Source organism: Erythrolamprus reginae, chromosome 1 (genome assembly GCF_031021105.1).
Source record: "Erythrolamprus reginae isolate rEryReg1 chromosome 1, rEryReg1.hap1, whole genome shotgun sequence".
Classification (NCBI taxonomy): domain Eukaryota; kingdom Metazoa; phylum Chordata; class Lepidosauria; order Squamata; family Dipsadidae; genus Erythrolamprus; species Erythrolamprus reginae.
This window is the reverse complement of record NC_091950.1, coordinates 145,635,900-145,651,330: the sequence shown is the minus strand read 5'-3', so window position 1 is coordinate 145,651,330 and position 15,431 is coordinate 145,635,900. Positions and strand designations below refer to the sequence as shown.

General features: G+C 42.9%; 1 protein-coding gene and 1 long non-coding RNA gene across 2 annotated transcripts; one reads left to right on the top strand and one right to left on the bottom strand.

Annotated features, from left to right (window-relative positions):
* Positions 1–8,039: 8,039 nt before the first annotated feature.
* Positions 8,040–11,398, bottom strand: GPX2 (glutathione peroxidase 2). Its single transcript, XM_070736609.1, has 2 exons — positions 11,177–11,398; positions 8,040–8,674 (listed from the first exon to the last, which is right to left on the bottom strand). The coding sequence occupies exons 1-2, from the start codon at positions 11,396–11,398 to the stop codon at positions 8,324–8,326; spliced, it is 573 nt and encodes a 190-aa protein (XP_070592710.1). The 3' UTR covers positions 8,040–8,323.
* On the top strand, positions 9,082–13,319 carry LOC139159285 (uncharacterized). Its single transcript, XR_011557805.1, has 3 exons — positions 9,082–9,223; positions 10,902–10,985; positions 12,440–13,319. It is a non-coding gene; the product is annotated as an uncharacterized lncRNA (long non-coding RNA).
* Positions 13,320–15,431: the final 2,112 nt, after the last annotated feature.

The window sequence follows — 15,431 nt, the reverse complement described above, 5'->3', positions numbered from 1 at the left end:
TTTTGCACGATCTGAAGTTTCCGAACACTTTTCAAAGGTAGCCCCATGTAGAGAGCATTACAGTAGTCGAACCTCGAGGTGATGAGGGCATGAGTGACTGTGAGCAATGAGTCCCGGTCCAGATAGGGCCGCAACTGGTGCACCAGGCGAACCTGGGCAAACGCCCCCCTCGCCACAGCTGAAAGATGTTGTTCTAATGTGAGCTGTGGATCGAGGAGGACGCCCAAGTTGCGGACCCTCTCCGAGGGGGTCAATAATTCCCCCCCCAGGGTGATGGACGGACAGATGGGATTGTCCTTGGGAGGCAGAACCCACAGCCACTCCGTCTTATCCGGGTTGAGCTTGAGTCTGTTGACACCCATCCAGGCCCCAACAGCCTCCAGGCACCGGCACATCACTTCCACCGCTTCGTTGACTGGGCATGGGGTGGAGATGTAAAGCTGGGTATCATCCGCATATTGATGATACCTCACCCCATGTCCTTGGATGATCTCGCCCAGCGGTTTCATGTAGATGTTGAATAGCAGGGGGGAGAGGACCGACCCCTGAGGTACCCCACAAGGGAGAAACCTAGGAGTCGACCTCTGGCCCCCCACTAACACCGACTGCGACCGGCCAGAGAGGTAGGAAGAGAACCACTGAAGGACAGTGCCTCCCACTCCCAACCCCTCCAGCCGGTGCAGAAGGATACCATGGTCGATGGTATCGAAAGCCGCTGAGAGGTCAAGGAGCACCAGGACAGAGGATAAACCCCTGTCCCGGGCCCGCCAGAGATCATCCATCAACGCGACCAAAGCGGTTTCCGTGCCGTAACCGGCCCTGAAACCCGACTGCTGGGGACCTAGATAATCGGCTTCTTCCAAGGACCGCTGGAGCTGGAGTGCCACCACCTTCTCGACAACCTTCCCCATAAAGGGAAGGTTGGAGACTGGACGATAGTTGTTAAGTACGGCTGGGTCCAGGGAGGGCCTCTTGAGGAGGGGGCGCACAAGCGCTTCTTTATAGAGTGATGGAAAAACTCCCCTCCCCAAGGAAGCGTTGGTAATCTCCTGGGCCCAGCTCCGTGTCACCTCCCTGCTGGCCGAAACCAACCAGGAGGGACACGGATCCAGTAAACAGGTGGCGGAACTCACAGCTCCAATGGCCTTGTCCACTTCATCAGGTGTCACCAGATCAAACTCTTCCCAGACAGGTGGACAAGTACGTGCCCCAGTCACCTCGACTGACTCGTTGTCAGTCGACTCTGTTTTACAATTGGAGTCGAGGTCGGCCCGGATCTGAGCGACTTTATCAGCGAAAAACGTGTTAAACTCCTCGGCACTACTCTGCAAGGGCTCCCCAACTCCCCCCTGGTTAAGAAGGGAGCGGGTCACCCTAAACAGAGCGGCCGGGCGGGATTCCGCTGATGCAATCAAGGCGGCATGGTACGCGCATCTTGCCGCCTTGAGCGCCACTTTGTAAGTCTTAATAAAAGCTCTTACAAGTGTTCGATCGGATTCAGACCTACTCTTCCTCCATCGCTTCTCTAGACGTCTCTTTTGGCGTTTCAACTCCCGGAGCTCCTCGTTGAACCATGGGGCTCTACGGGGTCTAGCGCCATGGAGAGGTCGCAAAGGCGCAATCCGGTCAAGAGCCCCCGCTGCAGCCCTGTTCCAGGCCTCCGCGAGAGACTCCGCCGAACTGTGGACGAGTGCCTCTGGAATAACCCCAAGCGCCGTCTGAAAGCCCTCTGGGTCCATCAGGCGCCTGGGGCGGAACATCTTCATTGGTTCCGCCTCCCTGCGGGGGAGGATTGGAGCCAGGAAGTCAAGCCGTAGTAGGAAATGGTCTGACCATGACAAAGGCAACACTTCTAAGCCCCTTAGTCTCAGACCATTACTCAATTGCTCGGAAAGGAATACCATGTCAGGTGCGTGCCCTCCCTCGTGAGTCGGACCCTGAACTACTTGAGTCAGGTCCACGGCTGTCATGGTGGCCATGAACTCCTGTGCCAACCCAGAGGTTTCGCCGAGTGACGGCAGATTGAAGTCCCCCGAGACAATAAGTCTGGGGAACTCTACCGCCAACCCGGCTACCTCCTCGAGTAGCACAGGCAGGGCTTTTGACACGCAGCTGGGAGGCAGGTACGTGAGGAATAAGCCCACCTGAACTCCTAAGTCCAACTTCATCAAGAGAGACTCGCAACCCGCTATTTCCGGAGCAATGAGTCTACGCAGGCAAAGGCTCTCCCTGGCTACAATAGCCACTCCTCCCCCCCTCCCCTGGGGTCGCGGTTGATGCCATATCTGAAACCCGGCTGGGCAAATTTCAGAGAGAGGAACACCTCCCTCCGGGCCCAGCCAGGTTTCAGTAATACATGCCAGGTCGGCCTCCTCATCCAGGATCAAATCCCGGATGAGGAGAGCTTTATTAACCACCGACCTGGCATTCAACAGCAGCAACCTGAGCCCAGGGCCAGAGTTTGTATTGTTATCTTTTGTATTGGCACATCGTATATAAAGTAAATGAAACTGCTGGGGGGGAAAAGTTGGCATTGTGGTACTTGTTTGCTTGGATTCCCTTTATCAATAGGACCCTCATTAATTTCATTGGGAAAGATGCACATCAATATTTTTTTGGGGGGGGCGAGGGTCTGTATTTGATTCAGCCAGGCTTCCTTCTGAGGTTCGTTGATGGTGCCAGCCTGTGGTATATGGCCTATTTCAATTAGGATTTCACTGTGAAATTAGGTAGGGAGAGCTGATCTGAGACTAATTAAACTGAAGTTTCATCTTTAAGGAACTTAGTCAGGGCCCATAAATCTTTAGCCACTGAACCGTTTTCTGAATGCAAATTACCTTAAGCTGCTATCGGCAAATGTAAGCTTTGGTTCCCCATAGGTAAAATTAGAAAGGGACCTGGTGTCTGCTAATGGGTTCCGGAATGCATTCCGCTCTATGGATATTGGTCCTTTTGGAAAGACTGCACTGATCCTGATAGTGGTATCTGCCCTTACTGCAATTTGCATTAGCAAACTTCTCTGATGTGGATTGGATGACTGCTGCTTGCCAAAGATTTTAATGATGATGCGTGATTACCTTTTTCCTGCCCAATGAGGCAACTAGGTACTGGTATTTAACAGCAAGATTAAAATTAAAACCGGTCATTTTGCCAAGCTATTTGTGAGCATAGAATATCTGACACTCAAGGCCAGTTGGCATGGTAGGTCAATGTAAGGGATAGCTCTATAATTGCCAGACACTGGAAATAAATTATAAGACTTGTCACTTTGGGAAGTATAATAGATCTTGTAACACAATTCTGGTTACATACTTAATTACAATTTGACCTAAACTAGTGGTGTTGATAATCTGCTATCTGGATTACTGAAATGTGCAAAAACTATTTAATAATAATAATAATAATAATTTATTAGATTTGGATGCCGCCCCTCTCACAACACACAATTCATAACAGCAATACACCATGTACAAATCTAATGTTAAAAAACAATTTAAAACCCTTGTTATAAGAAGAAAACAATCACACAACCTAAAAGACCATACATACATTTGAATGTATTTTGAGGTTTGTTGTGAAATTAAGATTTCCTTATTATTTTTGTCAGGTAAGATAGTAAGCACAGGTAATAATTGCTAAAGAAAGATTATTCTAATTTTTGTTGCGAGCATTCAGCTTATTGGTTGTCCTCTTTTAATTACCACATTTGAGCCTGGAGTTTTGATTGTAAGTCATTGTGGTCATTAAGCGAGTCGTCTTGTGACCTGACTTGGATTTATGACCGTTTTTACAATTGTGGTCATTTAGCAAATCCATTTTCACAAGTGGATGTTTTTTGCCAGAACCAGAAACCAGCAAAAAAAACAAAAAAAACCTTGCAAATTGTAGTCACCTGACTGTGGGATGGAGCAACTGGTCATAAATGAGAGCCATGTATCAAGCATCTGAAATTCAATAATATGATTATGAGGTGTGGCTATGTACAGCATTCATAACTTTGAGGATGAATTGTAAGTAACTTCTTTTGGTTCCGTCATAAGTGAATGGTCATTAAGTCAATGGTCATTAAGTGAGGATTACCTGTATGCTTCTTTGTGCTAAAATAAAGGTAAGCGAAACCAGCTAAGTCCATTGTGTCTGAGCCTTAGAAGACTAGCAGCATCTTAGGCAGGTTCACATATTGTTTCAGATAAAACTTCCTAACCATCCATATTGCTTAGTGATAATTTTATCTTAAAAACTGTATTGATCTCAGTTCCTGGAAGGTTGGAGAAAGTGGAATTGCTAATGAGAGTAATGGGTTTATTTTTTTTAACTTAAAAGGAGGCCCTTTAGGACCTGACCTTTTGCTTAAAACCATTAGGCGCTTGTTCTTACGTTTTGCACTTGGTGCTTAAGAGAAATGTTTCTGGCAGCAAATCAAAATCTGTGAATAGATTTGGCTTACTTTTCTTCTCTTGGTATTCCAGAATGCGTGAAAACTCCGGAAATCGCTCAGTTCAGCATTAGAAGGGACTGATTCAAGAATTAAGACTTACTGCTATTCACTGTATTCTACAGTATGTCAGAAGCATGGCTTATGGTGTCCATATTGTATTACTTTATTTACTCCCAAAATGATGATGGCAGATTTACTGGTTTTAATTTTAATGGAGAACAATTGAGCCAGCCTGCAAAAGCTAGACTTGCTCTTTATAGCAATGGGGCCTCCCCTTGTGGCCCAGTGGGGGAGGAAGAGGGGAACTGGGCTGTGAGATTGGCGGGCTGGCACACATGTACATGCATGCATATGCGTGCCAGGCAACTGCTCGCATGAATGGATCTGCACATGTACATGTGTGCAATGGCTTGCCTCTTGCACAGCCCAGTTCCAAACAGGCCATGGCCCAGTACTGAGCCATGGTTGGGGGTTGGGGCCCCCTTTTTTATGCATAAATATATAGAGAGAATTACTTATAGGATAAGAACATTATTCTATGTTTGGAAATACAGTGATAGCTCTACTTACGAACTTAATTCATTCCGTTACCAGGTTCTTAAGTAGAAATGTTCTTAAGTAGAAGCAATTTTCTCCATAAGAATCAATGTAAAAGCAAATAATGTGTGCAAAACCATTAGGAAAATCCAAAACTTTAAGGCTTAAAAAAAAAAAGCCGCTGCGGTCGGACGAAGCGGAGGTGGAGGAAGGAACAGCAAGAGGTGGCAAGCGGTGGCAGTCCCAACGAAGCAAGGCGAAAAGAGCCTCTCTTGAGCTCCATGAGTCCTTGTCTCCTATTTTTGTCCACCCCATTCTGATCCTTTCCACCACGCCTTTCTCCTCTCTTGAGCTCCATGAGTCTTTGCCTCCCGTTTTTGTCCACCCATTCTGATCCTTTCCACCACGCCTTTCTCCTCTCGAGCTCCATGAGTCCTTGCTTCCCATTTTTGTCCACCCCATTCTGATCCTTTCCACCACGCCTTTCTCCTCTCTTGAGCTCCATGAGTCCTTGCCTCCCGTTTTTGTCCACTCCATTCTGATCCTTTCCACCACGCCTTTCTCCTCTCTTGAGCTCCATGAGTCCTTGCCTCCTATTTTTGTCCACCCCATTCTGATCCTTTCCACCACGCCTTTCTCCTCTCTTGAGCTCCATGAGTCTTTGCCTCCCGTTTTTGTCCACCCCATTCTGATCCTTTCCACCACGCCTTTCTCCTCTCTTGAGCTCCATGAGTCCTTGCCTCCCGTTTTTGTCCACCCTACTCTGATCATCTCCATCACACCTTTCCCTCTCTTGAGCTCTGAGTCCACCTCTCGCTGTCCCTCCCCCCCCTGTTCGCCCGCCACCGCTTCCCCCCGCTTCCCCTCTCGCTATCCCTCTGAGCTGCTCGAACCAGCAGCAGCCAAGAGAGAAGCGAGGGTTCATAAGTAGAAAATGGTTCGTGAGAAGAGGCAATCTATCTTTCTATGGGTTAAGCTTAAGAGAATAGGTATTGTTCTGTCCTGGTGCTGGCCCCATAGAAGGTAAATTTTGATATGCTTGGCTAGATTGCTCATATCAGTAATGGTGGAGTATATTGTTTGATTGGCTTGAACAAGTCTCCTAGACAAGCTAGTTTTTCCTAGCTGGTTAATTATTTAGGAAGGGGAGAAAAAGAACAGTCCCTTGTAATGAATTTTAATCAGGAGAGACTGTCTTTCAAACCACCCTCTTTGCAATTAACTCAGCAGATACTCTGAGATCAAAGATATTGTTGAAGTATGTAATATGCATATTACAAGGCATTGCTGGATATACTCCACTGAATTTAATAGGTATTCTGAGGATGTTGCTAGCCATGCGCTCCTTATTCTTCCCATTTTCTAATTAAACTCTTTATCCTTGTATTATTTTTATTGTTGCTTTTTAAATGCAAGTTCCTTATAGTTCAGAGATTTGGTGGTAAACAAATCTGTAAAATAAAGAGATAAATAAGCCATAGCCTTGGCTTCATAATTTTAATAAACATTGTTATATTTTTGTATACTACCAATACGTACTTGACAAAATAAATAAAATAAAAGAGAATTTCTTCTTAGAGTTTGTTTGATTAGAAAGACTGCTTGGATATTCAGGATTTTTGCTCAATAATGGTTTGTATTTCTAGGATTTGGGCAGAATTTTACAGTACTATAAATCCAGATCTCTTTCTGTAATTTCTGGAGCTAAGCTTGAAGGGACTTTCACAACAGGCTAAGAACAATCTACAGGTGGTCCCTGACTTACAACCATTAGTGACTGTTCAGTGTTGCAGCAGCACTAAAAATAGTGATTGTAAGTTACTATTCCTGTAGCACAGGGGTCCCCAAATTTGGCAGTTGTAAGGCTTGTGGACTTCAACTCCCAGAATTCTGGGAGTTGAAGTCCACAAGTCTTAAAGTTGTCAAATTTGAAGTCTTCTGTTGTAGTGACTTACAGCACATGACACTTGCAGATCCTTGTGGTTACTTGATCACAATTTGGGCATTTGGCCACTGGGTATGTACAATATTTATGATAGCTGCAGTGTCATGAAGTAATGTAATTGCCATTTGTGATGTTCCCGGCCAGCTTCTGACGAAAGTCAATAGCTGCCTTGCTCAGCAATGAGAATTGTAGCCCCAATTGGGGGATCATAACCTGAGGATTAGCTGGAGTTGATTGAGCCAGTTGAGTCTAACAGCTTATTGTAAGATTAACACACAAAAAAACTCAGAAAACGTAGTAGGTTAAACCCTCCTTCCTTATAGCTCGTACGCTGCAAAAGAATAAGAATATATGATGACTATCATTAAGTCCTTATAAGAAATGACATGATTAAAGTAATTTAAGGAACTGAGAAGAAATTGGGGGTATCTGAAGGCAAACATAGGAAATATTGGTACTTCCTACATTTGTGTTGGTGATGACCTCTAAAGTGTTGATAATGACCTATAAAGCCCTACATGGCATCGGGCCAGAATACCTCTGGGACTGCCTTCTGCCGCACGAATCCCAGCGACCTATAAGGTCCCACAGAGTTGGCCTTCTCCGGGTCTCGTCGACTAAACAATGTCATCTGGCAGGCCCCAGGGGAAGAGCCTTCTCTCTGGCGGCCCCGGCCCTCTGGAATCAACTCCCCTCAGAGATCAGAATGCCCCCACTCTACTTGCCTTTCATAAATTGCTTAAGACCCACCTATGTCGCCGGGCATGGGGGAATTAAGATACCCCCAGGCTTATATAGTTTATGTATGGTATGATTGTATTGTATGGTTTTAATGATGGGTTTTAGATGTTTTTAAATATTAGATTTGTTATATTGTTATTATTGTTGCTGTGAGCCGCCCCGAGTCTGCGGAGAGGGGCGGCATACAAATCTAATATTATATTATTATTATTATTATTATTATTATTATTATTATTATTATTATTATTTAGAGATGTGGAATTTCCTCCCCCAAAAAAGTTTTAAAAAAATAAACAGAGCAGAAACTTCTTCAACTCATTTATTTGACTTGTGAAATCAACCGTACCCAGTACATTTCCTGTTCTGTTTTGTTGTTCTGTTCTATTCTATTCTATATGAGAGAGCCAAGGAATCAATACTTTTACGATTTTTCAAGCCTCCTCCTTGAAGCTTTTAGAGGAGACTGTCATTCAGTAGAAGTCTGATGTTGCCTCTGCCAGGATGAAGCACCTCAAACACTCAAAAAGAGGGGGAATTATTTGCTTATTTGAGTGGTTCCCACAGGAGGAGAGAAACTTCTGATTACAGAGCAGGGAATCCCTAGCCATTTCCCTGACCTGTGAAAAGGCTATTTCTCTAACGTTGGGGATTCTGCTTTTTCCTTATTTGGCAAGCTTCAGGAGGCGCTGGATGTCGGGCTCGATGCTGCTGGTAAGGAACCTGGAGCTGTACCGCTTGAAAGGTTCTCCTTCAGGTCCCACCAGGAACTTCTCAAAGTTCCAGGAGATGTCGTCGCGATGTACGGGGCTCCACAGGATGAACTTTGGCTCCAACATGAAGCAGGACGGATCGTCATCTGGGTAAGGGAGTTTATCCTTTAGGTAGGCAAAGACAGGGTGGGTGTTGTTGCCATTCACTTCACACTTCTGACAAAGAGTAAAGTTGGGTTCAAATCCAGACCCAGGCCTCACATATTTCAAGGTAGGGTGGATCTCTTCATTTGTGCAGTTTTCCTGTTTGGGAGGAAATATAAAGCAGGGTGAGAACTGAAATGCCCTGCATAAGCGACAACATTGGCCCCTCCCTTGCTAATCTTGAAGGCATCCATGGAGGGTTATGTGCATTTTGTACTGATTCTACCCTCAAGTACAAGTTTCCTTGGTCCTTCACTTATGGTAAGTGCAGTGATCTGCTCAAGAATCATGACCAAAACAGTTGTTGAACGGGTCCAAAGATGGACTACAATAATGGTGGAAGGTCTTAAGCATAAAACGTATCAGGAAAGACTTAATGAACTCAATCTGTATAGTCTGGAGGACAGAAGGAAAAGGGGGGACATGATAGAAACATTTAAATATGTTAAAGGGTTAAATAGGGTCCAGGAGGGAAGTGTTTTTAATAGGAAAGTGAACACAAGAACAAGGGCTTTAGTCGACGGGACCCGGAGAAGACCAACTCTGTGGGACAACCAGCCACTGGAATTTGTGCGGCAGAAGGCAGTCTTGCCGATATCCTGGTCCGGTGCCGTGAAGGGCTTTATTCCCCCATGCCCGGCAATACAGGTGGGTCTTAAGCAATTTACGAAAGAAATATTTATTATTAGATTTGTATACTGCCCCTCTCCAAAGACCCGAAGAAATAAATAATGTTGGATGCAACAAGTGCAGCATATGATGAAAGTAAAGCATGTGTGACAATAAATGGAATAATTAGAGAAAGGTTCAACACTGAACAGATCAGGATATGAGAAAACCCTTGATTCTTTTATGTATTTATGGAAAATGGACAGTGTAACAAGTACAGTGGGGGGTGGGACGTAGTTAGTCAGCCACCAATTGTGCAAGTTCTCCCTCTTAAAAAAGGACAAGAGAGGCCTGTAATTGACATCCTAGGTAGACCTCAACTATGAGTGACAAAATGAGAAAACGAATCCAGGAAATCACATTGTCTGATTTGGAAATAATTTATTTGCAACAAGGCCAAAAAAAATTGTGGTTGGGTGGAATTGGCGAGATCCAAAAGAAAAGAAGAGAGGTCAGAAGTTTAAGGGATAAAAACACAGCATCAAATTGATGTAGGAGTTTGGTGGAAATGAGAATAGCTTCAGGAGCAGAAGGATTTTGTATTGATAGATTAGATCTCCTTTTTTCCTCTTAGCCCATCAATGATCAAATATCTAATCATTATCTTCTCATTATTTAAGTTGGCCATATTCATATCCATGCATTCTCTATCCTTTCCCTTATAGCAGCAAACCACCCCACAGTGCCAAGTTCCCTTAAGTTCAACCCAGCATGAGAATTGAAATCAACCACATTTCATGGACACAACATTGGAAAATATTGCCCAGGATCATTTGGTTCAAGAGTGACGTTCAGAGGAGTAAAGTTAAACCAAAAATATAATTTTGATCTTCATTTAAAAAACTGTAATACACACTTTAAACGGTTACTAACGGAACTCTCCTCTTATAAACAGGGAAAAGGTTTTTAAAAGCCCATATTTGTGTAAAAGAACATGCTTTTTTCTAAAAACAGCAGAAGCATCACAAATGTCTGCTTGATTAATGAACTTTACATCGAAATGCGTTTCTGGCACCACTTGTTGCTCTCTTTTATGAATCTTGCAGGGTTGAACAATGTGGATGCTGCTTTGCTAAGAGCAACCCAGTGGGGTCACCCACAAACGCAAATCCTAGAAAGTAGAACCTGGACACATTCTCTCTCTGGGTGGAGTGACATGGTATAGAGCCATGCGCTCCTATTTATTTGGGAACATAAGGAAGTGGGGTATGATTACATATACATGTCAAAATGATATACTGTACAACTTCAAACGTATCTTTGAGTTTCTTCTTTTCCCACACATATCAAGGAACGGATCTTCAAGGAACTTCCTAAAAAGCAGATGTTTATTCGCACCTTTTTATCTGGCTTAATCTCCCTTAATTGGCCTGCTGGTTTGTGTGCTCCAGGCAATGAAACTTCCCCCTTTGATCCTATAATGTCCTGTCCGGAGTTGTAAAAGCTTTGAGATGTTTATTCTGAGCCCTGTTCCCAGGGATGCAGATTAGGCGAGTTCACGGCCTTTCCTTGTCCTGGGTTTTAGAATCAGGGTCACACAGTATATATATGTATTTTTATGCTAGAAATCCAGATTAATAAAAATCCTATCCTAACATAACTTGCTATACTGCAACAGAACAATGTATTGTTCTCTCCATCATTTTGACTTTTTCAGATGAGCAACATCCCAGCAAGGGGAAATGAAAAATATGTCAATTATTGAATACAAGTGTTATTTGATCTTCCTATTGTATATACGGTAGGTCCTACCCTTCCCAGCTGCCAAGTTAGTGAGGACAGGATAACAATCCTGGTTTCTAAAAATGTAAGGAAGAAAGAACCATCATTTCCCAATGGAAGAGAAACTGATTTTTTGTAATTGCAGAAGAACCACCTATTGTTGCACACAAAAAGAAGAAGACATGAATGAGATCAAATTAAAGGACTTACCTGGTAGCCAAACTGATTGCAAGGAAAACCCAGTATAACCAGCCGTCGAGGATATTTGCTCTGCAGCTGATTCATCTGGGTGTAATCCCTCACTGTGGTGGCTCAGAAAGATGCCACGTTCTCGATCAAAACCACTCTCCCCCTGAAATTGTTGAAATCCACTTTCTCCCCTTGGAGATCAGTGGCGCTGAGATCATAGAAAGATTTGGCTATGGGGGTCATCGTTGCGTAGAGTGGGTTGAAAGGGGACCAACGCAAGATGCTTGTAGATGCGGTGATCTGCTTCAAGTGCTCTTCGGTATACTCGTGTGCTAGGTTGCACCAAGGTGCCTTTCTTCCTAGGTAATCTGCAGAGGGTGGAGCCCCTCCTTGTTAGCCATCTAGCTCTTTCCTGATTGGGAGCAAAGCAGCAGGTCAGGGTGATATGAGCCCCATTGCAAGCCTGTAATCTAAGCCATGGTGATACTTTGGACAATCCTCAATAATTCATGCTGCTTACATCAAAAACACTCTTAGAGGGAGATGAATGGAAACCATGAGATGCAACAACTTTTTTCCTCCTTTGAAGTTAGGGCCTTTGTAGAGAATGAAGCCATGCTTGGCATTTTACGTTTCCCAAAGAAAAGTGGAGATCAAGGGGGGGGGGAGGAATTACCCTTAGATTATCTATGGTTGACCTATCCAGATTCCTAAGAGGTCATTAAGGGGCGAGTACAAGTGCACTAGAGTGCCTTCCATCCCCTGTCCTATTGCTCTCCTATATCTCCTATACCTTTCTTCTATTCCTATATCTCTTCTTCTATTCTTTCATTGATATGTTCTATTCCTATATCTTCTATTCTTTCTTAGATATATTCTTTCTTAGATATATTTTACTATGAGTATCTCCTCTATAACCTTCATCATGCATTTTACTGTGTGTATATATATGTCACATGTTTAAGCTGAATTTGAAAATTAAGGGAGACTAGGATAGATCTATTTCGGCCTTATTTTGGCCTCATCAGCTAGCCATACCCACTGGGACTTGAACCTGCAACCTTTGCCTTGTAAGGCAGAGAATTATCCTCTAGGCTACAGTATCCAATCCCTTTATATATATATATATATATATATTTATTTTCCTGTATATATACCCACTAAAACCTTCATTGTGTATTGGACAAAATAAATAAATAAATAAATAAATAAATAAAAAATGGCTGACTTTTAAAAAGTTATACAAGTTACTATGTGGATATACAGCTAGGAATTTTATTCTAGTTGTACCTTTGGCTCACGAAGTGGCAACCTGGAGTTCAACATCCTTAGAAGATACTACCTGAGACAATAAACAAACAAATTACTTGCGGGACTGCTGATGAGTCCCAGCAACGGGTTAGGTCCCATAGAGTTGGCCTTCTCCAGATCCCGTCAACTAGACAGTGTCGTTTGGTGGGACATAGGGGAAGAGCCTTCTCTGTGGGGGCCCCGGCCGGCACTCTGGAATCAGCTCCCCCCAAAGATTCGTATTGCCACCAATCTTCTCGCCTTCCATAAGAGTCTAAAGACGCATCTATGCCACCAGGCTTGGGGTCATTAGACATTAGATTGGATAAGTGGGTTTTATATTAACTGGATTTAAGATTTGTATTGCATTGTTCTTTTTATATGTTGTAAGCCACCCCAAGTCCCCGGAGAGGGGCGGCATATAAACCCAATTAATAAAATAAAAAAATAAAAAACAAAGCCTGGTTGATGGAGAGGCATTGCTTCTGAGGGAGCTGATTCAGTTTGGGTTGATAGAAATCCAGAATGCTGGACATTTAAGGGTAGCCACACACAAAAAAAGCAGATTATGGAGCAAGGCTTGGAAGGATGCGACAAAATGAACAATGCAAAATTGGTATACGTACATGGTGGACCATATTCAATTTGAAATTATGGATAAAAGGATAAATTCGGATAATGAAACTGAGTTGGGACAACTGATGGGACGGTGGGACAAGGTAAGACGATATATGAAGAGCAGAGTCCGAGACCAAGCTACAAGAAATAAATTGGAATCACTCTATAATATGTAAAGAGATATATTGCTCTTGGGTAAAGTGGACTATACAAGAAACACCCCCGATTTGGTGGTGGGGAATGTGTGTGTGTCTGGGTGGTGGGCACATTTCACTATGCACTGTTTTATGTTGTGTGTATATAAACTTGTTAAAAAATAATTAAAAATAATTTTAAAAAAAAGATTATGGAGCAAGGCTATTTCCTAATGAAAAAAATCTCTTTTTTATGAATATATGTCGGAGCCATTCTGGGGAGCCCTTCCATTAGAAACTGCTGAAAAATATCTACGAAATGTTTCATAATGGTCCAATTTTTCTTGGCCTTCCTGCACAAGTAGGAATAAAAGAACTTGCACGTCCCACGTGGCTGAAATTATTTAAGAGGAAAAATAAGGCAGCTTCTCTATGACAAAATACGCCCTTGATATGGACAAACCAATCAATCTCCTGCAGGGCCATCCAGCCACTTGGCGGATAGTTTATTTTGATAGGTGTCAGCAATTACTAGCCATATACAGGAGATACAGCTATAAACCATTTATAATAGATACCTGTTCATTTTGCATTTTATAACAAAAGTGGAAAAAAATATCTTCTTATGAAAAAAAAAGATTCCTCCATATATTCCAGGTACAGTTCTTATTTATATATTTGAAATCAACTGAAAATGGATGGTGAGCTTCCTTAAATTGAGGGCAAACTTGTCCCGTTCTGAGAACACATCTGAGAAGAAAAATGACACATCCTCTTTTCTAACCAGATAATGAGAGCCCTTCTGCTTCTCTTGGCACAAGAACATGCACTGAATTATTAACTATTGGATCAGATTCCCAGAGAGCTGAGCAGGGAGAGGGAAGACATGTAACCAGACCCCAGTATTCAGATATGATATTCTAGAGAGGGAGGAAAGCCAACTCTTATTAATGTAAGTTCCACCATTGCCAAGGGAAAGCATTCTGAGAACAAGAGGTCAAAGGACCATTTTGTCCAAACATCAAGTAGTTGTAGTCCACAATACAGTAGTTGTTGAGTTCACATATTGTGCAAAGTGTTTGCTTCAGTAATGGTTCATGCCACAAACCATAATGGCCAAATTAAGGGTAAAAAGCCATAAGCCAGATTTTAAAATTCCTGCTGAAATAAATGTCCTAACAATTCTCCTTCTCCTAAGGTTAGGCTCCACTTTTTCTTGTCTATACCTAACTTCTGTGAATCAATCAAGTGACATAGGGGAAGGTTTGGTAGGGAAGGTTTGCCTATTTGCCGATGATTCTAAAGTGTGCAATAGGGTTGATATTCCTGGAGGCGTCTGTAATATGGTAAATGATTTAGCTTTACTAGATAAATGGTCAAAGCAATGGAAACTGCAGTTTAATGTTTCCAAATGTAAAATAATGCACTTGGGGAAAAGGAATCCTCAATCTGAGTGATTTCTGACAGTCTCAAAATGGGTGAGAAGTGTGGTTGGGCGGTAGGAAAAGCAAGTAGGATGCTTGGCTGCATAGCTAGAGGTATAACAAGCAGGAAGAGGGAGATTGTGATCCCGCTATATAGAGCGCTATATTGACAAAATTGAACAGGTCCATAGACGGGCTACAAGAATGGTGGAAGGTCTTAAGCATAAAACGTATCAGGAAAGACTTAATGAACTCAATCTGCATAGTCTGGAGGACAGAAGGAAAAGGGGGGGACATGATCGAAACATTTAAATATGTCAAAGGGTTAAACAAGGTTCAGGAGGGAAGTGTTTTTAATAGGAAAGTGAACACGAACAAGGGGACACAATTTGAAGTTAGTTGGGGGAAAAGATCAAAAGCAACGTGAGAAAATATTATTTTACTGAAATAGTAGTAGATCCTTGGAACAAACTTCCAGCAGACGTGGTTGGTAAATCCAGTAACTAAATTTAAACATGCCTGGGATAAACATATATCCATCCCAAGATAAAATACAAAAATAGTATAAGGGCAGACTAGATGGACCATGAGGTCCTTTTCTGCTGTCAGTCTTCTATGTTTCTAATCGGGATCATATTTTAACTAAGGCTAAGTCATCCAAGACGATGAGTGACAAATCTTACTGTGTAGACTGTACAGTCATATTTACAAAATGTGAAGTACCAACATGAGCCAAGGATGGACGTCACGGATTTTTAGTAACTTTTCTGGCGAGCTTAGTTTAAATGGGGAGAGTATATAGAACAGAAC